Source organism: Muntiacus reevesi, chromosome 3 (genome assembly GCF_963930625.1).
Source record: "Muntiacus reevesi chromosome 3, mMunRee1.1, whole genome shotgun sequence".
NCBI lineage: Eukaryota > Metazoa > Chordata > Mammalia > Artiodactyla > Cervidae > Muntiacus > Muntiacus reevesi.
In genome coordinates this window covers 177,990,160-178,018,077 of record NC_089251.1, presented here as the reverse complement: position 1 = coordinate 178,018,077, position 27,918 = coordinate 177,990,160, and the positions used below count along the sequence as shown (strand labels likewise).

At 40.9% G+C, this 27,918-nt stretch overlaps 1 protein-coding gene across 4 annotated transcripts in view; it reads left to right on the top strand.

Moving 5' to 3' along the window:
* Positions 1-27,918, top strand: part of PHACTR2 (phosphatase and actin regulator 2) — a 137,679-nt gene that overhangs the window by 85,972 nt on the left and 23,789 nt on the right. For all 4 annotated transcript variants that reach the window (XM_065931227.1, XM_065931229.1, XM_065931228.1 and 1 more), the window contains 6 exons: positions 717-1,245; positions 8,797-9,002; positions 10,598-10,754; positions 15,677-15,732; positions 20,879-20,940; positions 23,757-23,894. In XM_065931227.1, coding sequence (XP_065787299.1) covers positions 717-1,245; positions 8,797-9,002; positions 10,598-10,754; positions 15,677-15,732; positions 20,879-20,940; positions 23,757-23,894 — 1,148 coding nt within the window. The remainder of the gene's footprint in view (positions 1-716; positions 1,246-8,796; positions 9,003-10,597; positions 10,755-15,676; positions 15,733-20,878; positions 20,941-23,756; positions 23,895-27,918) is intronic.

Here is a 27,918-nt window from a genome sequence, read left to right as displayed (position 1 = left end):
CTACACATTTACACATTTTTGGTTAAAAAAAAAAAAAGACTGTTTTCTGCCTCCATGTTTTAGGGGACTTGTCTTTCCTATGCGGCCATGTGTTTTTTTTTTTTCCTTTGCCCCATCACCCCTGCAGATGAAGAGATAGGGCAGCGTGGCAAACGTCTCTCTCTCTAGGCACTGGGGAGAGCTGGTTTGGAGTTTGCTCTTTTAGCAGGAAGATGAGTAAATTTGCTTTTGGCCAGAAAGGAGCAGGTGGTATATATACACCAGCCTCTTCTGAGTGTGGGCTACCGTGTTCCCAGAAAGGCATCATAGAACGTGTATCGTCTGTGAGGAGAGTAAGCTTGTAGTACACCCAGGTAGCTGCTGGTACCTCTCCACACTATAACATCCCTTCCTTGGAGCATACGGAGACTTTTCCAGGTGACCAGAGGGCAGAGAGGTGAGGCATCCCCTTTGGCTGGCTCAGCTAAAGACTGGAGGAGGAAGAAGACCTTGTACCTTAGGGTTTGGCCTCAAGCATCACTTGCTCCCTTCTCGGTTGGGGGCAGGGAGGGGGCAGAAAACAAGACCATTGTTGTCATTTACCTCTTTTCCTTAATGCATTTATTCAAAGTTTTAGTGTTTAAAGGGAACAGTGTCATTGGCAATTGCAACTGGGTTATTTGTGTTTAAAATGTGTTCTCTTCTTGGACTCTTAATGCAAAATCTCTCTGCTTCAGCTGGTTCCTCTCATTCAAGAAAAACAACTGGCTCCAAAGCATCAGCTTCACCATCTACTTCCTCCACCTCATCTCGTCTCAAAGCCTCCAAGGAGACAGTTTTTAGCAAAACGGGGACAGTGGGAATCACAAAGGGCAAGAAAAAAACTGGCAAGCAGCCACCGTCTCGACTGTCCTCAGAGGCAACCACTTCTGGCGCATCTGACCTTAAAGGGGAGCCTTCGGAGACCAGGGTGGAGAGTCTCACACCCCAGCAGACTGTGCCTGGGGCCGAGGAGCAGACCGCAGGCAAACCCAAGTCCGCAGTCCCTCCGGCGCTGGGGACTCCAGCGCCTCCCACACCCGCCCCTTCTCTCCCCCTGGAGGAGCGGAGCACTGTTGCCTCGGAGACCCCTGTCGTCCTGATCAGCAATGAAGCCGACCTCCCTGCCTTAGATCCAGGTCAGCTTCTCTGCACTGAAGAGGCGACAGAGAGAACCACTTTCCACTCAGGCACTGGCATAAGTGTTAGCAGAGAAAATGCAAAATGGTGAGTCGGGGCAAAAACCCCATATCCTGTCCATGTTACTGGGACTCAAGATCACTAACTCACTCTACTGGCAAGGAAGGAACTTACTTTGGTTTCTTTTATAATGTAATCTAGTGAATGTTAGGTGAGCACACCTGTAATCCAATCATCGATTTATTTTTCTAATTGAATTACAGCTGATATCCAATGTTAGTTTCAGGAGTACTGCAAAGTGATTCATATATGTGTGTGTGTGTGTGTGTGTGTGTGTGTGTGTGTATACACATTGTTTCTCAGATTTTTTTCCCTTAAACGTTGAAGGATACTGAATATAATTCCCTGTGCTGTATAAATAGCTCCTTGTTGTTTATCTCTTTTATATATGGTAGTGTCTGTCTGTTAATCCCAAACTCGTAATTTATCCCTCCCTCCCCCTGCTGTTCCTGTTGGTAACCGTAGGTTTGTTTTCTATGCCTGTGAGTCTATTTCTGTTTTATAAATGAGTTCATTAGTTTCATTTTTTTAGATTCCATATATAAGTGATGTCATAGGATGTTTGACTTTATCTGACTTAGCCTGATAATCCCTAGGTCCATCCACGTTGCTGCAAATGGCATTATTTCATTCTTTTTGTGACTGAGTGATATTCCCCCATATATATAAATGTATTTTACCACGTCTTCTTTATTCATTCATCTGTGGATGGACATTTAGGTTGTTCCCCTGTCTTGGCTATTGTAAACAGTGCTGCTGTGAACACTGGGGTGCATGAATCTTGATTTTTCAAAGCCCTGACCCAGGAATGCCGGGGGCTCCTGGAGACAATGGTCCTACTGACAGATCGACTTCAGACCTGTGGCTTCAAGGACGTTTAGAGTCTGCTTCATCACTACTCAGCGGTCCTTTTTCTTTTTCCTGAACAGTTTCCTCCTCTTTCCTTACAGTGATTATTTTAGATCTTTACCACTCGTGTCCAGATTGCTCCACCCACTCCTGAAAACCATCTTCATTTCAACAAGTTCATCTTCATAGCATTCTCTGTCTCCAAGAAAATAAAGAGGATTAGAAAAGAACTCTTTTCCAACTCCTTTTCCTCCTTAGAATGGCTATCTTTCTTGCTTTCTCAATCCCCAACCCAGTTTAAGTGTTATCTCCTCTCTGAAGCCTTTTGATATTCATCCAGACAAGATTGGCTGTTACATATACTCTGACAGTGCTTTTTTTTCCCCCAACTATGAGGCAGAACCAACCAGTCCATCCTAACGGAGATCAGTCCTGGGTTTTCATTGGAAGGACTGGTGCTGAAGCTGAAACTCCAATACTTTGGCCACCACGTGTGAAGAATTGCCTCATTGGAAAAGATCCTGATGCTGGGAGGGATTGGGGGCAGGAGGAGAAGGGGATGACAGAGGATGAGATGGCTGGATGGCATCACCGACTCAATGGACATGAGTTTGAGTAAACTCTGGGAGTTGGTGATGGACAGGGAGGCCTGGCATGCTGCGATTCACGGGGTCACAAAGAGTCGGACACGACTGAGCGACTGAACTGAATGAGGCTTCCCTGGTGACTCAGTGGTAAAGCACCTGCCTTCCAGGAAGATCCCCTGGAAAAGGGCATGGCAAGCCACTCCAGTATTCTTGCCTGGAGAGTCCCGTGGACAGAGGAGCCTGGTGGGCTACAGTCCATGGGGTCACAAAGAGTCGGACACGACTGAAGTGACTTAGCATGCACATGTGCCAATACAGGAGATGCAAGTTTGAGCCCGGGGTTGGGACGACCCCTTGGAGTAGAAAATGGCAACCTACTCCCGTATTCTTGCTTGGACAATCCCATGTTTAGAGGAGCCTGGCAGGCTACAGTCCATGGGGTCACAATAGTCGGACATGATTTAGCAGCTAAACAGAAACAACAACATGGGACGGAACTAACCACTGTGTCTTATTTACTTCTTATCTGTAGCAACCAGTAAAAAGTCTGGTATGACATAGGCATGTTATCATCCAGCTTCCCAAGCCAGAATTCATCCTAGGGTGCTCCTTCTCCTCTGCTTTCCAGATCTAATCACTCACAAAGTCCTATAAATTTTCTACTTAAAGATCAATAAGACCCATAAGCTCTCCTGTCCCTTGAGTATGAGGAGAAGACTGTCAGAGTGTAGTAGATGTTATTGCCGATTCTGTCTGGGAAAGCCTTGGAGCTCTTAAATCCAGTCTCTTCTAAGAATAAAATCCAAATTCACTCTTTGTTTAATTTACTATTTCCCCTTTCAAAAATAAAAATCTTTGTCATGTTATACTTAAAAAAAAATAGTACATTAATTAAGTTGATTTGGATCAAGAGACTCAAGTATCAACTTTAATTATTTAATTGCTAATAATATTGACCTTCATCTATTGAATACTTATTTGATGTCAGGAACTGCCAGTTATTTAATTCACATCAGTTTCTGCTGAAATATTTCTGTGTAATAGATGAAAAAACTGATGCCGAAAGAGATAAGAGAGTTTGCGCACGATCACCCAGGTAGGAAGTGACAGGACGCAAACCCAGAGCCGCACATCAGATTCATTCCTCTGTTGCTGTTCAGTCGCTCAGTCGTGTCCGACTCCTTGTGACCCATGGACTGCAGCACACCAGGCTTCCCTGTCCTTCACTGTCTCCCAGAGGTTGGTCACACTCATGTCCATTGAGTCGGTGATGCCATCCAACTGTCTCTTCCCCTGTTGCCCGCTTCTCCTCCCACCCTCAATCTTTTCCAGAATCAGGGTCTTTTCCAATGAGTCAGCTCTTCGCATCAGGTGGCCAAAGTACTGGAGCTTCAGCTTCAGCATCAGTCCTTCCAACGAATACTCAAGAGTTGATTTCTTTTAGTGTTGACTGATTTGATCTCCTTGCTGTCCAGGGGTCTCTCAGGAGTCTTCTCCGGCACCACAATTTGAAAGCAGCAATTCTTTGGTGCTCAGCCTTCTTTATGGTCCAACTCTCGCATCCATACATGACTATGGAATTTCATAAGTTTCCGAACACTCGCTTCTACTTCTTTTGCAGGTCCTTTTGTGTTTGTTTCTATTATTTTGAGTGCTATCATTCAAAGGAAACCCAAGGGGAGATAAATAAATGTTAACGTACAAATTACTTTTTTCAATATTTTAACAAATGATACGAAAAAGGATATATTGAAATGAATGCTTTTGGTGTCCTGAATACTTCCAGCCCAGAGCAGGTGTCTTTTAATTATTAGTGTTTGCTAACATCAGCATCAATTCCAGTCTTTAGAACAGAACAGTCATTCGACCATATATTTTTTGCTTGCCTTCTATGTGCCAGGCAATGTACAAAGCACCAAAGATAAAAATGTGGACAAGATGTTGTAATTAAGATTAGTTTTTACCTGGGCTTCCATGGCTGTCCAGTGGTTAAGACTCTGCACTTCCATAACAGGGGCTGTGGGTTTGATCCCTGGTCAGGGAACTTAGATCCTGCATGCTGTGGTGCATGGCCAAAAAGAAAAGATTAAAAAAAAACAAAAACAAAAAAACAAGATTAGTTTTTACCAAAATAATTAGGGAAGAAGATCGAATACATGGATTTGCTATTCAGTATATTAAAGAACAAGATATAAAATATAAAATAATTCCTCAGATAGTCTCAGGCCCTGAGAAAGCGCATTTCCAAAGGTGACCTGATTCTGTCCAGCTCACCAGCAGAATCATTTTAGGAAGGACACTATAGAGGGCTAAGCTTCATGCTGGAGGCTTAATACCCTTCTTCAGCCCGAGTACTTGGAGGATTGACAGAGAAGAGAGGTGAGCATCTCTGCTCCATTTCCACTGGGACTGTGATCAGAGGGAGTGAGCTGAGAGCATCATTAGCCAACGAGGTATTTATCATAGGGTTTCCTGTCAGTCAGGGTCACTATAATGCTTTCCTAGAAGAGGGCATGGAGATTTTCTCCTCTGTACATTCTGCAAAATTAAAAATTTAAATTGCAGTTCATCCCACAGGGACAGTTTGTGTTTGCTTTTGAGTTAATGAGCTTGGAATAAGCAGTCTCTCAAATTTCCTTCCAAATGCTTTCTTCCGTTTTTAAGTGGAGACGTGAATTAGAATTTCTGGCTCTTCGTCTCGTGCTCTACTTAGAACTCTCCCTCAGTTATGTTTAGTCAAGGAATGTGTGAAAGTTCTGTCATTTTATGAAGAGGCTTTTGTTGGGAATGCAAATGTGAACACTTTAAAGACGACAAGTGGCCCTGTGTAAAAACACCTACTTTTATTCACATAGTGCAGGCTAGTAACTATCTGGTAGATTTCTGTTTGTTGGTAGGTTCATTAGTAGTGGATAATTCTGGTGTAATGTAAAGCAGAAACTAATACGTCCATTTGAAGCCCATATCCAAATGAGATTTGACTCTTTTATCCACAAACATTTATAGAGTTCACTGTACTGTACAGTGTGCCCAAGATACGTAGGAGTAAAATAAGAGCCCAGTCATGAGTTGATTGATAAAAATTTAAAGTACTTAATATTAAATTAAATATATAATATATCAACATAACACATTATTAGGTATGAATTAAAATATAACATCACATTTGATAGGTAGACTGTGAATCTTTTTTTTTTTTCTGAACAGAAAGTTTATTTTTCCCATAGTTATTGAGATATAACTGACAAATGACGTTTGTATGTATCTTAACATAACATTTGATAGACTTTTGAATCTGGGCTGTAGACTGGACTTGCTACCTTGTTTGGGCAACTCTTTCATGGCATTCTTGGGTTCCATAAACTATACATTTCCTGCCATCCTTATACTATAGAACATAGGTCTCCCCTCCACACAGGCCCATGGCCTGTTAGGAACCAGGCCACGCAGCAGGTGAAACCGAAACCATCCCCCACTTCAGTTCACAGAAAAACTGTCTTCTTTGAAACTGGTCCCTGGTGCCAAAAAAGTTGGGGACTGCTGCTCTAAAACAGTGGTTAGGTTGTCAATATAGGCAGAAGTCTTTAAAAACTGCAACGCATTATAAAATGCAAATGATGAGATTAAAATAATAATCAGTATCATGATGAATTAATGAACAGTGATATGAACAAATACTAGGACTCATTCCTGAGATAGCTTTGTTCTGCTCCTCAGAATGTGTTAATAGTTGGCATATCTTTTTAATGTGATTCAGTCACCCACACTGGCAGACTCTTCAAGCAAGAATGGCCTCCAGTGGCAGTACACTAGAAATCCAGACTATGAAAAAGTTTTTCCATAAAATAAATCTTCTCGTATTTAGAGTGAGATTTCATACTTTGGAAGCAATGTGGTAGTTTCTCAGAAAATTAAACATAAGATTACCGTATGATTCTGCAATTCTACTTCTGTGTGTGTGTGCTCGGTCACTTCAGTTGTATCTGACTCTTTGCAGCCCTATGGACTGTAGCCTGCCAGGCTCCTCTTTCCAATGGATTGTCCAGGCAAGGATACTGGAGTGGGTTGCCGTGCCCTCCTGCAGGGGATCTTGCTGACTCAGGGCTCAAATTCACCTCTCTTGCACTGAAGGTGGATTCTTTACTGGCAAGTCACCGGAGAAGCCCGCTTCTGTGCATATAACCAAAAAATTTGAAAGCAGGTACTCAAACAGATATTTATACACCAATGTCCATAGATGTGGGAAGATCCCCTGGAGTAGGTAATGGCAACCCACTCCAGTATTTTTGCCTGAAAAATCCCATGGACGGAGGAGTCTGGTGGGCTACAGTCCATGGGCTCGCAAAGAGTCAGACGTGACTGAGCCGCTGAGCACACGTGCACATCCATAGCTGCGTTATTCACAACAACCAAAAGGTAGAAACAACCCACACGTCCATAGAATGATGACTTGATGAACAAAATGTGACATATACAGATGATGGAATACTATGCAGCTTTGAAAAGGAAGGAACTTCTGACACATGCTACAACATGCAGGAACTTTTAAGACATCCAAAGTGAGTATAAGTCAGACACAAAAGGACACGTGTTGCATAATTTCACTTAAAGAAGCACCAAAAAAATAAAATAAGGAAGCACCAAAGACAGTCAGATCTGTAGAGACAGAAGGTAAAGTGATGGTTGCCATAAGTTAAAGGAGGAGGAATGAACTCTTACTGTTTAATGGGTACAGAGTTTACGTTTGGGAAGATGAAAAATTCTGGAGATGGATGGTGGTGACAGTTGCACGACAGTATAAATAGACTTAATGCCACTGAACTAACTACGTCAGAATGGTTAAAATGGTGAATTTTATACTTTATGTATTTTATGCAATTAAAGAGGAAATTCCATATTTCCTCATTTGAAAACAAGAATTTTTGGCTGTTGGATTTTCCTAATAAGTTTAAAATTGAGTATTTCAGGCTTATCAACCACAAAGTGGAATGTTCAGTACCTTAGAGTCTGACAAAGTTGACCAGTTTTTATCATTCAAACAACTATTTAAAAAAAATTTTTTTTTTGCCGTGTGAGCCGCAAGCACGTGTTTTGCACTAAATGGTCGTTCAGAAGTGTGACATCCAAATTTGGATTCTTCTATTTATATCAGAAAGCAGTGTGGGGAGCTTTTGTATCTTAAAATGAAGATTGCATTGTTTCTGATGTAAAGTATTTTTAAAATTCTGGTCTGTGAAATTGGCAAGCTTTGTATGTTTATGGTAACTTTAAGTCAGAAACTTTTACCAAGCTAAATAATAGAAACTCACTGCATCCTTACATATCACCTTTTGTCTAGAGAGACCACTTAGTTTTCACATTTTCGATCTTGTATTATTAATATAATCTTATGATAATAGTAATATCATAAAATATGACAGGCAGTTTTATAAGTGGAGAAAATGATGCACAGAGAAGATACATAATTTTTGACTGTTAGTACACTGACTGTGATAAAAAAAAGTAGGATTAATTCACATAGCAATTGAAGAAGTTGTACTTTTCTGTGGCAGGACCCTTCTAGGTGCTGGGCTGCAAAACAAGAGGAGTCCTCCTTGTCGAGGAACTTTGCAGGGCTGGGGAGGCAGACTGAAATGCATGTGCTAAGTGCGCCAGTGGGGTGGTCTTCAGGTCACCGTGGGAGCACAGAGAGGGAGGCAAGGAGATAGTTTGAGGGGCAGTGAAAGATTCCTCGGGGAGTTGAGGCTTTAACCTAGACCAAAAAGGATAAGTCCGATTACAACCTCAAGAAAAAGTACAAAGTCAAATATCCAAGTGCTTCTGGCTCATTGTTCTTTCCACTGAACCTCCCTATGGCTAGGGAAAAATACATTTTCAAAATACAGTTTTACTATATTCATGTATTAAATGTATTGGTCACTACCTGGTCAATTCTTTTCATTTGCCAGATAAGACTCTAAAACCTTGAGAATTAAGGAATGCAGTACTGTTGCGCTGTTTCAGTGACTTTAGCTGGCTGGTTGCTTTCTCCTTTCACAGCCCCGAGGATGCTTATGAAACTAGAGCTCTGTCTCAAGTGTTGGCATCACCCTCGAGGGTTGCTCTGAGCTTCACACCACCCCCATGTCTGTGCCTTTCACAGCTTCACAACCAAAGATGAGCTGGGGAAGGCAGCGCCTCAGCTCCTGACTCCTGGGCTGATGGGAGAGTCTTCAGAGTCCTTCAGTGCCTCAGAGGACGAAGGCGAAAGGGAATACCAGGCCAATGACTCCGACTCTGATGGACCTATCTTGTACACCGATGACGACGACGATGAAGAGGATGAGGACGAGGACGGCAGTGGAGAAAGTAAGACTTTTCAAGAGGGAGGGAGGGAGGGAAGTCCATGGTGGACAGAAGCAGGTGCATTCTGAAAAAACAAAAGCGTCATCAGCAACCAGACACCTGATGTTTTCTTTCCCCGCATCTGCCTTTCTCAGATTAGAAGTGTGTATCTTCTGAAGGTAAGGTGTAGATGACAGACCTTTCTGAAAGATGATTCCACAGGGCGGAGGGGTGAGGGAGACAGTCTGTGAGGCGAGTATGCCTACTTGAACTTGTCTAAAAAGTCAGACGACAGAGGCCTTTTTCGGGTTGGTCAGAGATGACCCTTCTACCCTGGGACCTTTCTTAAATAAGGAGCATCAATGGGTATTCACTGGATTACCCATGGGAGGTGTTTGAGAATTTCACTCACTTTTATACTGTGGTTTAAAATGAGGAGTGAGTCAAGAATGACTAATACCTTTTAAGAACTAAAAGCAGTCACTCAGCTATAATAATAAAATGGTATGCTTTCTAAGAAGGAATGATAGTAAAGTGGACAAGGCCAACCACTTACATATAACTTAGACAACTGGAAGGATGCTATTCTTTAAAAAAGCTTCTGAGAAGGTTGACTTGGGAGGGATTCAGTATGGAATTTACAGTTTATGGAAAGTTATTAATATATTCATGATTAAATAGTAGTTTGTCAAATTCCTTCTAGTTTGTACTGAATAATAAAAAAGATCATTATTGAACAACAGTAAAATCAGGCAACAGCAAAAATCATTGTCATCCTTTGGTGTTTACTATCCTCTATGAGATCAGGGATTCTTGGGTAATTTAGGATTAAAACATTGGTATGGAAGATAGGGGCCTCCCAGGTGGCGCTAATGGTAGAGAACCCACCTGCCAGTGAAGGAGACGTAAGAGACACAGGTTCAATCCCTGAGTCAGGAAGATCCCTGGAGGAGGAAATGTCAACCCACTCCAGAATCCAATGGACAGAGGAGCCTGGGGAATCCCATGGACAGAGGAGCCTGGCAGGCTACAATCCATGGGTTCACAGAGTCGGAGACAACTGAAGTGACTTAGCACACATCGAAGATGACTTCTTTTGGTGTGGTTTTCTGAGTGAAAGGAGGAAAAGAGAAGACAAAGATATACTATACAAAATAAGCAAGGAGGCTAGGTTTTTAAGACTTGAAAAAGAGAAGAAAAAGGTGTTATGTATTCAGTAATTTCCATGATATGCTGTCTCAGCAGAATAAACTTCAGATACCACTATCTGGTTCCATGGACAGAGGAGCCTGGTAGGCTGCAGTCCATGGGATTCAAAGAGTCAGACACGACTGAGCAACTTCATTCATCATCACTGTCCATACATGATGAGGTGATAGTTGCAGGTTTTTTCAGTTTCCCAACATTTTTCAGAACATTAAAAAACAAACAGTTCTTAGTTTTTCAACATGAATTGCATCTAACGTGAAACTTTTTTTACTTTAGGTTAATTGAAATTCTGCTGTTGCATGTGGATAAAGAATTTAGTCTGGCTCTGTTTAAAGAGCCTCTGCCGTGTGTAACCTGAGGGCCACTTGTTAAAAGCCTTTCTCTGCGCTTCTGCCCTTTCCAACCCTCAGGTGCTTTGGCAAGCAAGATACGACGAAGGGACACTCTTGCTATCAAACTTGGCAACAGACCGTCTAAGAAGGAATTAGAGGACAAAAACATCTTGCAGCGCACATCTGAAGAAGAGAGGCAGGAGATCCGACAGCAGATTGGAACCAAGCTCGTCAGGTAATTGCACACGTTTGGGAAGAGTGCTGACGAGTTCTTGCTTTTCCCTCTCCTGCAGTTCCCTGCCTAACTGAGATCACCGTGAATTCCTCCCGGAAGGGCATACTTGGCCTCTCTGATCTTTTAAAGTTGGTCTTCGATGGTAAATCACTCAATGAGCCTGCCTTGATTAAAAAAAAAAAAAAAAAACTGTTTGGCCATGCCCTGTAACATGTGGGATCTTAGCTCCCTAACCAGGGATCAAACCCATGCCTCCTGCAGTGGAAGCTTGGGGTCTTAACCACTGAACCACCGAGGAAGTCCGAAGCACCTGCTTACTGGTCCATCTAGCCAGTTGGCTTTGAGGTCGCCAAAGCCTGATCCAAGTAGGGACAGGCTCTTTCTATAAAGGACCAATTAGTGAATATTTGAGGCTTTGTTGGCCAGACAGTCCCTGTTGCACCTGTTGGACTCTGCTGTGGTAGCATGGAAGCAGCCATAAACAATACAGAAACGGATGAGTGCGGCTACATTCCAAGAAGACATTCTTCACCAAAACAGGCAACAGGCCACGTTTGACCTGCCACCCATAGTTTGCCCATCTGCTAGTCTGATTCATGGACTCCCTAACGTTCCTGTGATTGCCGCAAGGTTCTGCCCTGGGGGCTGTGAGACGATAGAAACATCAGTTAGTGTCAGTGGCCAATTATATCCAAGTCAGGGAACCATAGCCCCTAAGTGAAAACTTCCCACTTTTTACTCCAAATAAATGATCTCTGACTGCACTTCCTGCTTTTAACCATTGTAGGATGTCTACTTTGCCACTTGTGTCTTTGGGAGCCCATGTAATTGGCAGGGTTTTTTTTAATTATTATTTTTATTGGAGTTATTTATTGGAGGTATTGTATTGGAGTTTATTTATTTTATAATTGCTTTGCAATGTTCTGTTGGTTTCTGCTGCACAATAAAGTGAACCAGCCCTATGAATACATACATCCCTCCCTCTTGGACCTCCTTTCCACTCTATTCCCCCCGTCCCACCCCTCTAGGTCATCACAGCACCAATCTGAGCTCCCTGTGTATAGAGCAGCTTCCCCTAGCTATCTTACACATATTAGTGTATATATCCTGGTCTCCCAACTCGTCCCACCCTCCCCTTCTCCTCTGTGTCCACATGTCTGTTCTGTATGTCTGCATCTCTATTCCTGCCCTGGAAATAGGTTCATCCGTACTGTTTTTCCAGATGCCACATATATACGTAACGGGCAGTTTTAATAGACGTGAGTGCTGAAGCTCTCCTTTTTATTATCAATATAAGCTTTTATTTAAGTATTATTTTGCTACCGTCCCTCATGCTGCATTAAAAAACAGGTTGCATCAATTAGGGAGAAGGGAACCGTCTGAACCACCAGAACAAGATTTGGAGGTAGGAGAGAAGTCCTCCCTGGCTTGGGCGTGGGAGATTTCTGTGACTGTGGTGTACCTGCAGGGTTGGCCATGAATGTTCCAGAAGCCATTATCTGTTTCACAGATTGAGGCCAAGCCCAGCACTCATGCTGGTAAAATAGACGGTACACCGAAGCCGTGGATCCTAGCGAGCACTTAATACAATTATTTTTAATTAATTTAAATTATTATGTATCCCTTACATTGGTAAAACACTTTTAAACATTAAACCCAATGTCAGCAACTTTATGAAAAAATAGACATGTCTACCTTGCTCTAGTTCACTGTTTCTGAAGAGCGACTTAAAATGAGAAAATCATTCTAAAGCAGTATTTCTTTACATGATAATACTATCTGGAAGGTTATACAAGAAGGAAATAATCCAACAGGGGGAGAAAAAAAAAAACACTGTATTTTACGAAGATGTTTATTTCAAGGGTACTTATAGCAATGACAAATTAAAACAAACCCCAAACACTCCAAGACAGGGACTGATGAAGAACATTGTGAGAAGCTGACACCATGAAGCAACCATGTTGTTCAGTTGCCCAGTCGTGTCCAACTCTTTGCAACCCCGTGGACTGCAGCACACCAGCCCTCCCTGACCCCTCATCTCCTGAAGTTTGCCCGAGTTCATGCCCATTGTGTCAGTGTTGCCATCCAGCCATCTCATACTCTGACACCCTCTTCCTTCTGCCCTCAATCTTTCCCAGCATCAGGGACTTTTCCAGTGAGTTGACTGTTGGCATCAGACGACCAAAATACTGGAGCTTCAGCTTCAGCATCAGTTCTTCCAAAGAGTAGTTAGGGTTGGTTTCCCCTAAGATTGACTGGTTTGATCTCCTTGCTGTCCAAGGGACTTGCAGGATCTTCTCCAGCACCACAGTTCTAAGGCATCGATTCTTTGGCATTCTCCCTTCTTTATGGTCCAGCTCTCACAACCATACATGACCACTGGGAAGACTGTAACCTTCACTATATGGACCTTTGCTGGTAGAGTAATGTCTCTGCTTTTCAACACACTGTCTAGGTTTGTCATGGCTTTCCTGCCAAGGAGCAATCGTCTTCTGATTTCATGGCTGCTGTCACCGTACACAGTGATTATTATCTTTATAATAATGATAAGTTCTTTAATAGATGTTTAATAGATGTATAATTTATGTGGGGCTGCTCTCATAGCTCAGTTGGTAAAGAATCCACCTGCAATGCAGGAGACCTCAGTTCGATTCCTGGGTTGGGAAGATCCCCTGGAGAAGGGATAGACTACCCACTCCAGTATTCTTGGGCTTCCCTTGTGGCTCAGCTGGTAAAGACTCTGTAATGTGGGAGAGCTGGGTTCAATCCCTGGGTTGAGAAGATCCCCTGGAAAAGGGAAAGGCTGCCCATTCCAGTATCCTGGCCTGGAGAATTCCATGGACTATCGCAAAGAGTCGGACACAACGGAGCAACTTTCACTTTTGGGGGGGGATTCCCTAGTAGCTCAGTAGGTAAATAATCTGCCTGCAATGCAGGAAACCCAGGTTCAGTCCATGGGTCAGGAAGATCTCATGGAGGAGGAAATGGCAACCCACTCCGGTACTCTTGTCCATGAAGAATTCCATGGACAGAGGAGCCTGGTGGGCCACAGTCCGCCGTATCACAAAGAGTCGGACACAACTGTGTGACTAGCTTTTACTTTTTCACTTTCATAATTTATTTAGAACCATTCTAGAGGGATCAAGAACCAGGAGCCTTTAATAATTTATGAGATTTCAGTAGGTGAAGAGGGAGAGAAGGGCATTCCAGATAAAGATAGTCCATAAGCAAAAGAAGAACAGTGTCTTTGGGGGATAATATAGTACAGATATGTAATATAAGATACATGAATGGCACAAAATTGGGCTGGCATAGATGTTCACTGGGGCTTTCTGTGGGCTCACATATTAAGTGAATTTCAGGATAGCTCTAATGAAGATTAAATGTTAAACTTTTTAATGAGCTATTCAAAATATCATTGATTTTAATTCTTCACACCATTTCTATACAGCCGTAAACAGAGTTGACACCATCTTGTATTAAGATTGCCTTTCATGTATACTAATTTAATTTGCACAAATTCTATATCCAGAGGAAGTTTTTGTCAGTGATTAACAACAAATTAATAATGTAAGTAAGACCAAGACCAAGGATTATTAGGCCATTGAGCTCTTGTGTATAAATGGTTAGGTACTAATACCAACTGAGCCTGACTTTTCTCAAAGGTAGATGGGAAGGGCTTATGTAGCCTGAGATAACTTTATATGCATTGTAAGTTTATTTGAGATCCCAAAGCAGTATTTTCCTGAAAACACTGTATAATATAGATTGATCATCTGATGAGTTGGTATGAACTCTTGAGCAGCAGGCTTTTCTTAGATTCTAATGATCTGTATGTTAATTAGGGTACAGGCTAAGCTGCTCTGAAAGAAACTGTTAGTTACTCAGTCACGTCCGACTCTTTGTGACTCTTTGGACCATAGCCTGCCAGGCTCCTCTGTCCATGGGATTTCCCAGGCAAAAACATTGGAGTGGGTAGCGACTTCCTTCTCCAGGGCATCTTCCTGACCAGGGCTCGAACCTGAGTCTCCTGCACTGTAGGCAGATTCTTTACCATCTGAACCACCGAGGAAGCCCCTTAACAGAGACCAAAACGTGCCGGGGTCCAAGCAAGACACTTTCAGGGTTTGTTTCACATCACAGTTGGAAGGAGGTGGGCTGTCCAGTGCGGGTGGGGCACGCAGCTCCTGGCAGTCACACAGATTCCCGGGTTCCTTCCGTCTTGTTGCTCTTCCGTCCCCATGATATCCTCATCTGTATAATCCGAGCTGGCTCACATGCCATGTTCAAGTTCTGGCCTATGGAAGAAGGAAAGAGAGAGAAAGGAATACAGTCCCAGTCATTTTAAGGGTAAAAAGCAGACATTACAAACACCACTTCTGCTCACATCCCAAATCACAAGAACTCAGTCACATGACTGTAGCTTGCCACTGGGGAGGCAGAAATTTATAGTTCTGTGTTTAGCTAAAACTCTGGGAGTTCTGCTTCTAGACAAAAGAAGGGAGGATGTGTAGTTAGCAGTCTTAGCCACAATCTCTAGTCTCCAAAGTAATGCAAGGGCCTTTTATTTTTTGGCTTAAAAATGGATTTTTGTGTAACGTTTCTGGTGATCCAGTGGTAAAAAATCTGCCTTGCAGTGAGGGGACTTGTTCAATCCTTGGTCAGGGAACTAAGATCCCACATGCTGTGGAGCAGCTAAGCCTGCACTCCACAGCAAAAAAAAAAAAAAAAAATCCGCCATGACTAAATTAACATCCCATGTGCCACAACTAAGAGCTGACACAACCAAGTAAATAAATAGTAAATAAAATATCCATTTTAAAATGGATAAAGAAATGAAGCTTTGCTTATTGCCTTATTTTGCATCTCCCACTAAGGGGACCTTGTTTGTAACCTGGCTTGTATCTGTTTTGTCATCATAGGAGACTTAGCCAGAGGCCCACCACTGAAGAATTAGAACAGAGAAACATCCTGAAGCGTGAGTATCATGTACTACACAGTGAATTTCTTGTGTGACCATGAACAAGCTCCCTCTAGAGACGATCCATTTATCAACAGGGAACCTTAATGCATTTATTCACAAATGATTGAAATGACCCATTTAGATCACATTTTAATACAATTATTTATTTGTCATTTTAAAAATAATTTCTTGAAGTTCGAATTTAATTTTATGGCTTGAAGCCTCATATCCCCCACAGCAGTTGTGGTTGTGACATTTGTTTTTAAAAAGCATGAAATATATTCCACATATTCTTTCACCCAGATACTAAATAGAAGAAAACACTTTAGTGTGCTTGCAACTAAATGTCAAAGAAAAGGCCTAAGAATCCACAAGGAAATAAATCAAATGTTCCTATATTATTATTAATAATACAGTTTGTTGCCAGGTTTAACAAATGACTCCATTTAACACAGAATTTTGGGAAAAGGAATTTTTCAATCCATTTCATTTTCCTTTGTTGTGATAACACTTATTTCCCTCCTGAGGTATTTATAATTTCTCAGCTCCTAAGGAGTTCTCCAGTCATTTTCCTACTTCATTTTCCCATTCTCTTTCCCCCTTTATTTTCTTTGACTTCACTTTTTACTCATCAGTCTGGTCGTATTTATGTTACTGGAGTTCATATGTTGAAGCTATAAAACAAATAGAAGCAGCTTGTCCTGCTGTAGTGGATCGATGTGGTTACTAACCACAGTGAGTTAAGTAATGGATATTTTTAAATTGAGCCTAGCTGTAGTTTTATATATTATTAGCCCAGTTTCAAAAGAGCTTTTTATTGTATGAAATATCAAAGAGTAGGGCTGGGCAGAACTCCAGAGAGTACTGTAATAGTAATGAGTCGCCAGTGTGTGGGAAATCTTTTTCAACCAGACTTTTAGAGTCAAGTTGGCCTGTCTGGATGATCCCCATTCTTCAAATGAGTTGTTTTCTTTCCCAAAGGAAAAGAAAGATTTTTTAACAGTGTATGTATTCTACAGTTGCTTTTGCTAAGAAAACCCAACTATGAAGACTGTCTATGGGGTTCTTTCCTTGGATAGGTTTCTTTCTGGCTGTGAGCATAACTGAAATGGAACCCAAGGACTTAAGTGGCCATCAGTGTGTAGAGGAGCCAGTTTGGAGATGGAAAAAGTCACGGCTAGATAAGAAAAAAAAAAATTGTGTTTAGCTTTCTGAGCAAGAAGAATGAAAGCAACGACTAATTTTGACAACAAACCTAAACCAAAAAGACTTATGGCTTTTGATAATAGGTTCCTGGGAAATATTGGTTGAATTAAATTGTAGATAAGCTCAAATACAGTCCTTAAGCTCCCAAAACACAGAGTGTGTCTTATTGGCTGCCTGATGCAATACCTAGGAAAATAAGAAAGAGTGAATTCTGGGTAATTCTTTCCTGCTCCTGGGAGACAGACTGTGCCAAACCACATTGGTGTTTGGTTATTTGAGGAACTGTTTCATAGATCTAGAAATTTATCACACATTGATCTTAAGTGCTGTCTTGGCGTTTATACTCCATTTTCCTGGAGGTTCAGGAAAGAGTGAAACGCCAAAGTCAACTTCAGATTTGACTCCAGCTCATTTTTTTTTAACTTCCTTCTTATTTTGTCTATGCATGCTTATTCTGGAAACAAAAGACACGTTTCCAGTCTATAGAGGCTGATAAATGGCTTATGATCTCCTGACACAATATTGTATGGCCAAGGGAAGCAGAAAAGAGAACTGGTGGAGGTCGCCCAGAACATTCTTCTGAGCAGTCCCAGGGAACCGGATGGCTTCATTTTCCCATTCTCTTTCCCCCTCTACTTTCCTTGACTTTACTTTTTACTCGTCAGTCGGGTCATGTTTATGTTCTTCCATGAAGATTACTCTTGTTTGTTTCATCTACAGCTTTTTGTTCAAAAGAAATATGACTGTCTATTTGAAGAAGTGTGTGTGTGGTGTGGTTTTTAAGGATACATACTCAACTGGGTCATCCTTTCTTGACAGATTAGGAAACTAATTCACAGCATAAAACATTCAACAGTTCTCAAATCCAAGCCTGTCACTAGCTTCATAAACATAAATCAAATGGCACACAACACTGATGGCTTTAATCGGAGACCACAGGACAAATTTTATTTCTTAGTATCATGGCCAGTATCACACCTAACTTGATCTCTTTTTTATTTTAGTGCATCTAGGGTTTTTTTTAATATACATATATTTAAGTTAGATTTTAGTACTAGTTTCCTAATACTGTTAGAAAGCAACTTATGGTGCTTAAAAGGTCACCTTTTGCTTATCAGGAAAAGAGATGTTCATGCGACACCTTGGACAGGGTAGGGATAAAATATTCAGATCTTCTTATACTATTTAGTTATGACTATAATTCCAGCTAAATCTTCCATAGAAAAAACATGTGTTAAGTCATTGAGTTCTACATGTGTTTTTCCCCGGCATTTTGTTATGAAATTTTTTGAGCATACAGAAAAGTTGAAACAATTTTACAGTAATATCTGTGTATCTACTATCCATATTCTACCATTAACATCTTACTTTGTCACACATCTGTCCATCTATGGAGTCATTTTGTTTTTGGATGTTATTTCAAACTAGGTTTATTACTGCATTCTCGTTTGTTAACAAAACCCATATAGAAACATGTAAAACAGCACAAAGTGAAAACAATCTCACGAAAGAATGTTTAGCTCATTTTGAACCCATCTTGTCTGAGTTGGTGAACAGTATGCTCACACTCCAGTTGCTGGTACTTCGCTGCTTTTCTGTTTCTCCTTTCAGCTCATCCGTATGAGGTTCTGGGCGGCACTTGGAGGGCTGGTTTCCTGCAATGCACACTGCTGTTCAGTTGCGTGTATTGTTGGTGTGTTTATGGCACACACTTTCTGTGGCTGTTCTAACATCTGCCCCTTTCTACTCTGATGAGCTACTGAGGGCAAGATTTGTCAGTGAGCCAGCAGCTCCCTTCATGAGCATTCTTCCAATCTGTTTAAAATGACAGGTTTACATCCTACTTTATAATAAACCCTCTAATAATTTTTCTTTCCATTTATTTTTATTAGTTGGAGGCTAATTACTTTACAATATTGTAGTGGTTTTTGTCATACATTGACATGAATGAGCCATGGATTTACATGTATTCCCCATCCCAATCCCCCCTCCCAATTTTTTTTTAATTTCTAGAAACTTGGTGAATTTTTTCAAACTGAGTTTAAGGTTTAATTTTGACTCTTAGTAAAAGATTTAACAATGACTAACACATTCAGAGGAAGAGTCACATTAGTCTTCTTCCATATCTCACCCTCTCCCTCTAATTTCTTTAGAAACATAATTTCAATAATGGGAAATGTAAGGAAGTCAGTTCCTGATGTTAGAAAGGAATTCCCAATTGGTATATAAAGTCCTGTGTATTTAATTAACTACAGTTGGCCCTTCTTTTTTAAAAAATATCACTGCCTGACACCTAGACATGCAGTGTGCTTCATAGGGCAAAATTAGGTAATAGTCTCTTCAAGGAAATGAAATTTTATATATTTCATGAAAATTAGGGCATTTGTTAGCTTTGAGTCATATTAGATATCCAGTATTTTGTCTTTGAAAAGTACTTTTGAAAATTGTAGCATAATCATTGTGTAGAAAGAATGACTAAAAAGGTTTCAATGATTTTTTTTCTCAAAATCATCAAATGCCTAACCTTGTAAAGCCCTCATTTGAATCACATCAACCACGAGTTTGGTGTTTGTCTCACGAGTAGTTTACAACCCACATGCCTTATCCAACTCATATAAAGTATTTGACTCTAAGAATGTATTTTAAGGATATCAAAGGATATATACTTTGTGAAGCAATTAGAAAAACCTACAGTATTTTCAGAAAAAATCTGAATTATAATCAAATTTTATTTGGCTCTCACAGTCACTTAATGAAAACATACTAACTAGTCATTTCTTGTCTTACAAGGTGATTTCAGTTTATGTTCTAAATAACCAGACAGATTGTCCTCTTTCTTATGAATTAAAACTAGTATTTCAGAAGAATGTCAAAACTTTTCCCTGTCCAGATAAGGAAAATTAATAGAGAATTTAGCATGCTCAGCAAGCAAATACAAATGTTGCAAATATTGAATACTGATATTATATTCACAGTAAAAACAGTCTTAACAGTAAGAAGTCTATTTGAATTTTTAAAATTGTAGAGGAGACTTTTTCAGTTCTTTGGTTGAGCCTTTATACTAAGTGTGACTTTCCTTCAGTAGAATTCATTATGGCACTTTCTAAAAGATAATCTTTCGTAGACATTGGTATCTGAAAATCTGTGCTCACTTACCAAACAAATAATGAGCTTCAGGAAGCAACCAAGAGAAGTTCATCAAGTAGCAAGCATTAAATCCTGAGCAGTGTTTGTTTCTTTTAAAGTTCTGGACATTTTTTTCTTAATCCCATCTGTTGGACAGCATTCATTTGAGTTGGCCATTAAATTGTACTACTTGGTGAAGCACTGGATAAAGAGAAGACTTTGGAAAGTTAGTCACAAGAAAATAAATCATCCACATCAACCAAACACCATAACCCCATTGAGAACATTCTGGTTTGAAAGCAAAATCCAAAGAAATGATTACATTCTGCTTCTATGGAAATCAAAGCAAAAAAATCAAGTATTTTGCTTGGATTTGAATGGAAATCAGCAACTCAGACATGCATCAGATGGTTTTAATTTATTCTTTTGATGTGATTCAGATTTTCACATGAAGGCCAGATCCAGTAATAAATTTTTATCTGAATTCAGATAGATTGTTCTTATAAGCCTATGAGATGATCAACAGTGAGAGGCTTTCTCCAGAGTATGGGCATTATTGGGTTTTTTTCAGAATAAAACAAGAAATCAGGAAGTAAAAAGGATTACTGTTAGTAAATAAACCAATGCTATAAGGAAAAAAATAATATATCTATAAATTAATGATCAATCTTTCTGCAGAATCTTTAACAGCTTTTTAAAGATGTTGGTGGAGTGTTTGATCAATGTGAAGTCAAATAACTGACCTGATCTACTTTTCTGATTATATTATCTTTTATAGTAACTAAATCTTCATTCCTTTCCTTCCCTCTCCCACCCAATTAATAAACAGAAAAGAATGAAGAAGAAGAGCAAGAAGCAAAAATGGAACTTAAACGCAGACTCAGCAGAAAGGTAATGAAACTGTGACTGTTAATGAACATGTGTATTTTGAGATATACTTCATTTTTAAAATGTAGATCAGTGCTCTACATGTAAATCTGATATTTAGGAATATTCCTATTAACTTACTAACCGTAAACATTCATATTAGTCTGCTAACTAATCACTGACATTAAAATAAATGTAATGCTTACAATGTGAATTATGTTTATAACTAATAATTGCATATTATGCTAATTTTGAAAAGTTGACAATCAAAAGTTATAAATTACATTTGCCAATTATGAAAATAGCATAATCTATGTGAAAAAATTTAAACACCATAAGAAACAGAAAAGACTGGAAAATCATGCAAATATCTCCCATTCACAGATAGCCATTATTAACATTTCAATCTATAGTTTTAAAAAATGTTCACACTTTCCACATGGTCTTTGAAATACAGGATAAATATTTGGTTATTATTGAAGATTCTGAGCTGAGTGAGTAATTTATAAAGTGAACTTAATCATCCAGCTTGCCTGCTGCAGTGCTACCCAAGTTGGCAAATGGTTTTGCTCCAAAACTCAAGACAGTTGTTTCTACTCATTTATGAAAATAAAAATCTGATACTAAGACTATAGCTTTTTTTCTTTAAGTATTAAAATAGTAATAGTCTTCAGAAAAAGTAAGCACTCTCATAGGTTTCATTTCATTATAAGCACCTTGTTCAGACATTCTTCAGATAAACCTTTCACACTTGAATAAAGCAGGAAGAGTAAAATATTATATCTGCAGCAAAGTGTGTGACCTGACCCACATTTAATCTGGGCTGGCTGTGGAGTTCACAGCAAAAGCATTTGCAGGCAGGTAGAAGAAGCACTCCATTCCCATTGGAAAGGTGGAGACTATTTCGAGAGGTTTTGGTTTTGAGTTTTGGGGGGAAAGATCCTTAATTCATCTCTTTTTTTCCTCAAAGAGCCTAAACATCAAATAATAACCAAGCTGAGAAAGATGCTGTAAGCCATTCTTGAGATGACTCTTCTAGGAATTCATGACCATTAAGTTACCAGCTCCCTCGGAGGGAGGGCATGGCAACCCACTCCAGTGTTCTTGCCTGGAGAACTCCATGGACAGAGGAGCCTGTAGGGCTCCAGTCCGTAGGGTCTCAAAGAGTCGGACACGACTAAGGCAACTTAGCGCGCACGTTACCAACTGCGGATAAGCAGTGACCCCTCCCCCTTGCTCAGTCCACGCCTGTCATGCATACGATCTTTTCTCAGTCTGTTTGGGGGCTTCCAGGAGACAACAGAGCTGCCCTCCCCCCAATTGCCTGTACTGCAGAGCTCCCTCCTGCAGGTGCGAAACATTCCATAGACCTGATGGCCACCCTGGGACTAGCACAGCCCTGAAGGACGGGACTGGATGGAGGACTTCTGACCTGTGTGGCCGTTGGTTACTTGCCTTTGGGGAAGTCGCCAGAGGCAAGGGTTCCTCTACTTCCTTAACCGTGTCCACCCTGGAAAGGCAGTAAAAAGCTAGCAATATATATATAGGACACTAACTGAGATGATAACAAAACCACTTAGATTGTTCCTTCCTTTGTCCATCACCTACCAGGGTTTTATGAATATAGAAGAAGCCACGTTACCATGTCCCAGGTCAAGCGGGCTCAGTGTGTAGACCCAGACTGTCTAAGAATCCCTGAATGCCTTGAATGTTAGAGCACTGACAGTTTAGCCTCTGGTTTTACTCAAGAGGAAGCTGAGGAAAGGGAATGCTTTTGACTATAAAAGCATCCATTTTTTTGTGAGCGTGCTTAATTTTTCCAAAACTTGAGCCCATGCAAATAAGGAATGCTTCCAAAGAGGTCTGCTTAGATCATAGATAGTCTGGCTGTATATATATATAGAGAGAGAGAGAGTGAAAATGCACCTTTTCTATAAAACAGAGGACTGAGTCTACCTAACTGACAATACTGTGTCACCTCCCAACTGAGAAAGCTTGCAAAATCATGAATCTTTATATTGGGAGTGGATGATACCTGTCAACCAGGGGCTGAGTTTCTTTAGTCTCTTAAGAACCATTTCTGTCTTATTCTTGGGCTTGAGAAGGGTCCAAGAGAGGAAAGCAAATGAACATAGGGTATGGTAGATTAAATAAAACTGTAAATTTGAATTTCACAAAGACCACAGACAGAATCCACCTAACTGGAAGCGTCCTAAAGGTTGCAGCTGGTTTTAAGCAGTTGTGACCTCCCTAAAGTGCAGTTTTCCAGCAAGTCCACCATCCTCATTCCTGCACGTCAGTTTCTCTGGCGCCAAAGGTAAATGTCAAATCTTGGTCTGAGTCCTTAGACTGTCACAGAAGACTGTTGTAGGCTCACCCTTCACTGGACTATTTCTTTGTTATAACTTTGTGCATCTGTGAATATACAGGTATAATGTAGAAGTAACAGAGATTTTTATTCTCATTTCTACAATTTGTAGGGCTTCTGTCTTGATAATTCAGTCTTTAAGCCAGCTGTTCCATATCTGGATTACTATTGTGTCTGTACTGCTTCCTGTTCCCCATGTCAGAGATGCCAGGCAAGGTGGGGAAGATAGCATAATGCAGCCAGTTGCCAAAGACTGTGACCTATCTAACAAGGATGATTTTTATAGCCTCAAAATTAGGGCATACTGCTTTCTAGTTCTCATTAGAAACTCCCAAGATGCTGCTGCCTTTTTTTTTTTTTTTTGATATCTGAAAGTGACCTTATAACTTTGAAGTTCTCTATAGAAAAACATGCCACCATGAGGCTGTATATGGTTTATTGAACTATCCTTTTTTTCTTTATCCTCCTGCAGCTCAGCCTGAGACCCACAGTGGCAGAGCTGCAAGCTCGAAGGATCCTGCGGTTTAACGAGTATGTGGAAGTGACCGATTCACCCGACTATGATCGCCGGGCAGACAAGCCCTGGGCCAGGTTAACACCTGCAGACAAGGCAAGACTTCAGTGGCATGAGCCATGATTTTATTTATTTATGATTTTATTGCTTTTCTGAAATTGCCAGTACCTACTTACCCTCTCCTTAGTCATTTTAGGAGATTAAGTATTACCAAATATCCTAATACTTTTCTGCCTTTGATTATTTAAGCCACTTAAGTGATATATTTAATATCCACATAGTTCTTTCAACTGAGTTTCAGAAAATAAACTTGTTCTTAGTTACCAGGTAACCTACCTGCAAACAAATCCGAATTGGGGTGGGAGAGTGCTTTCCCACAACCATTATTTATCTTTACTCTTAGAAAATATACAAGTTATTCTTGGAAAAGGTATTGATGTGTATCAAGGCTGGCACACATTTTCTATAAATGTTCAGCAAGTCAATATTTTAGGCTTTGTGGGCCATCCAGTCTTTATTACAATGGCTCAACTCTGCCTTTGTAGCAGGGAAGCAGCCATAGACAATATGTAAATGAGTGGATCTATATGTGGTCCAATAAAGCTTTATAAAAACAGATGATGAGACAGAACACTCGATGACATAAATCAAAGCAAGATCTTCTATGACCCACCTCCTAGAGTAATGGAAATAAAAACAAAAATAAACAAGTGGGGCCTAATTAAACTTAAAAGCTTTTGCACAGCAAAGGAAACTACAAACAAGGTGAAAAGACAGCCTTCAGAATGGGAGAAAATAATAGCAAAGGAAACAACTGATAAAGAATTAATTTCCAAAATATACAAGCAGCTCATACAACTCAATACCAGAAAAGCATCAACACAATCAAAAAGTGGGAAAGGGACCTGAAGAGACATTTCTCCAAAGAAGACATACAGATGGTTAACAAGCACATGAGAAGATGCTCAGCATCACGCATTATTAGAGAAATGCAAATCAAAACCACAATGAGATACCACTTCACACCAGTCAGAATGGCCATCATCACAAAGTCTACAAACAATAACTGCTGGAGAGGGTGTGGAGAAAAGGGAACACTCTTGCATTGCTGGTGGGAATGTAAACTGATACAGTCACTGTGGAAGACGGTATGGAGACTCCTTAAAAAGCTAGGAATAAAACCACCATGTGATCCAGCAATCCTACTCCTAGGCATATACCCTGAGTAAATCAAAACTGAAAAAGACACATGTACTCCAGTGTTCATTGCAGCACTATTTACAATAGCTAGAACATGGAAGCAACCTAGGTGTCCATCAACAGATGAATGGATAAAGAAGCTGTGGTACATATAGATATTGGAATACTACTCAGCCATAAAAAGGAACTCGTTTGAATCTGTTCTAATGAGGTGGATGAAACTAGAGCCTATTATACAGAGTGAAGTAAGTCAGAAAGAGAAATATGAATATCGTATTCTGACACATATATATGAAATCTGAAGAGATGGCACTGATGAATTTATTTTCAGGGCAGCAGTGGAGAAACTGACATAGGGAACAGATCTATGGACATAGTGGGAGGAGAGGAGGGAGAAGGGGAGATTCATGGAGAGAGTAACATAGAAATTTACAATACCATATGTAAAGTAGATAACTAATGGGAATTTGCTATATGACTCAAGAAACTCAAACAGGGGCTCTGTGACAGGCTGAAGGTTGAGATGGGGTGGGAGATGGGTGGGAGGTCCAAGAGGAAGGGGACATGGGTATATCTATGGCTGATTCTCCTTGATGTATAACAGAAAGCCACAAAACCCTGTAAAGCAATTATCCTTCAATTAAAAACTTTAAAAAAAGCAGACGGTGGACCACATTTGGCCTGTGTGTCGTGGTTTACCAACCCTCAATCTCTTTCATGCCTCACAGTTCAGAAAAACTGCAATATATAGAGGGTTCCATCATGAAGAAAGACAGTTTTATGAGTATTATGGTTACATAGTTAAAGAATTTTGCCAATCAGTTGTTTGCTTTTACATTTTTCATTTTACAGTTTTCCTGATCTCCCAAATAATGGTTTCTGATTTTTGTCTCTGAACAAAATTTGGTATCAATTAAACTCATGCCATACACAGTGTTAATATTAGAACTAGGCATTTAGTTACACTCTATGCTGACACCATTTAATTGAATTCATTCTGTAAAGCACCTAGTATGTGTCAGGCTCATATTGGAGATATAGAGTCAGTAATTCTTAGCTCATAAGAAGTGAAAACTAGGAAGGAGTAAGGTTACAAAGGAAGAATGAAAAGGGGATTCTGGAGGCTGGGAATAGCGCCCGAGAAAGCCAATCAGTCCCTCATTGGAAGGACTGATGCTGAAGCTGAAACTCCAGTACTTTGGCCACCTGATTCAAAGAACTGACTCATTGGGAAAGACTCTGGTGCTGGGAAAGATTGGTGGCAGGAGGAGAAGGGGATGACAGAGGATGAGACAGTTGGATGGCATCGCCAACTCAATGGACATGAGTTTGAGTAGGCTCCGGGAGTTGGTGATGGACAGGGACGCCTGGTGTGCTGCAGTCCATGGGGTCGCAGAGAGTTGGACACGAATGAGCGACTGAACTGAACTGAAGCCAACATGAAGGGCCATTAAAAAACACTGAAATGAAATGTCTCTGAGGTGGGGAGGGGAGTGTCAGCTCACAAGTGGTTTGTTATGTAGTGAGAGGAGGCATTTTAGCAGACTGACAGGTGGAAGCCTGACTATAGTGGGAACCCTGAGAATAAAACACAGTCCAAGAGTCTTGCTGTGAAGAAGAGGTATAGTGTGGTCACTTGAGGGTTGTGGATGCTGCAAGCTTGAGTGAGTAGATTTGGAAAATAAGAATATCAAGAGAATGATTTTTTACCTAACCTGTGGGAAATACCCAAGCAATCTTTTATGCCTTGAGAAAGGAGCCAAAGGAAAGGGAAAGGTTGCCTCTGGGAGGAAAAGTCAGTAAGTGATAGAGTGGCGCATAATCAATGGAGCAGCAAGTCACTGCTTATGCAGAAAAGGTGAGGAGAAAACCCTTGAGGGTGGGATGGTCAGCGAGGCGGAGGAAGGTGCACCAAAAGAGGAGGCTTTCCCAGGCAGGTGGAGTCACGCGGATTGAGGGCAGCCACGGGGGCGTGAAGGAGTCTGTGATACTCAGGCCCTGGGTCAGCCCACCATCAGTCACTACCATGTTTCCTGAAGGAGTTAGTCAAGTTTATGGGTTTCCAAGAATTGCCTATAAACTACTTAATGTGGTCTCTTGCCCTTAGGTAAGAGAGATTCAGGTCATTGACTGTTACTCAGCTGACAGATGGGCTTCTGTGGAGGGTCTGAAGTGGCTTGTTTACATGTCTGGTGTCTTGGTGAAAAGTGAAAAGAAAGTGTTAGTAACTCAGCTGTGTCTGACTATTTGGGACCCCCATGAACTGTAGCCTCCCAGGCTTCTCTGTCCATGGAATTCTCCAGGCAAGAATAGGAGTGGTAGTCTTTCCCTTCTCCAGGGAATCTTCTTGACCCAGGGATCAAACCCAGGTCTCCTGCATTGCAGGCAGATTTTTTACCATCTGACGATGTCTCAGAGGCTAGGCGTAGCCCTGGGCTCAGCTGGGGCTGTCCACCAAACCACCGACAGGTGGCTTTTTCAGCATGGTGGCCTCAGAGTTGTTGTCAGATTTCTTACATGGTGGCTGGCTTGTCCCAGAGCACGTGCCCAGAGAGAACCAGGTAAAAGCTGCATGGATTTTTCTGACCCAGCTTTAGAAGGCACCCAGCCTCGCTTTCCCAGCATTCTGTTAGTACTAAGCAAGTCATAAGGTCAGCTCAGATTCAAGGGGAGGGTAATTAGCTCTACCTTTCAGTGGGGGAGTGGTGGCAAGGTCATACTGCAGAAGAGTGTGTGAGCTGGAATTGTTATTGCTGCCATCTTTGGAAAACACAGTTTGCCATTTCCACCATTCCCAGTTATTATGTTACTCAAATGTTGAACTTCAGAAAAGCAGGTAGAGGGTGGCCAGGTAAATGAGTAGAAATCACATGCAAGTGCAAAGTGTACAAACAATGAGAGTCTAAATGATTAACCACCC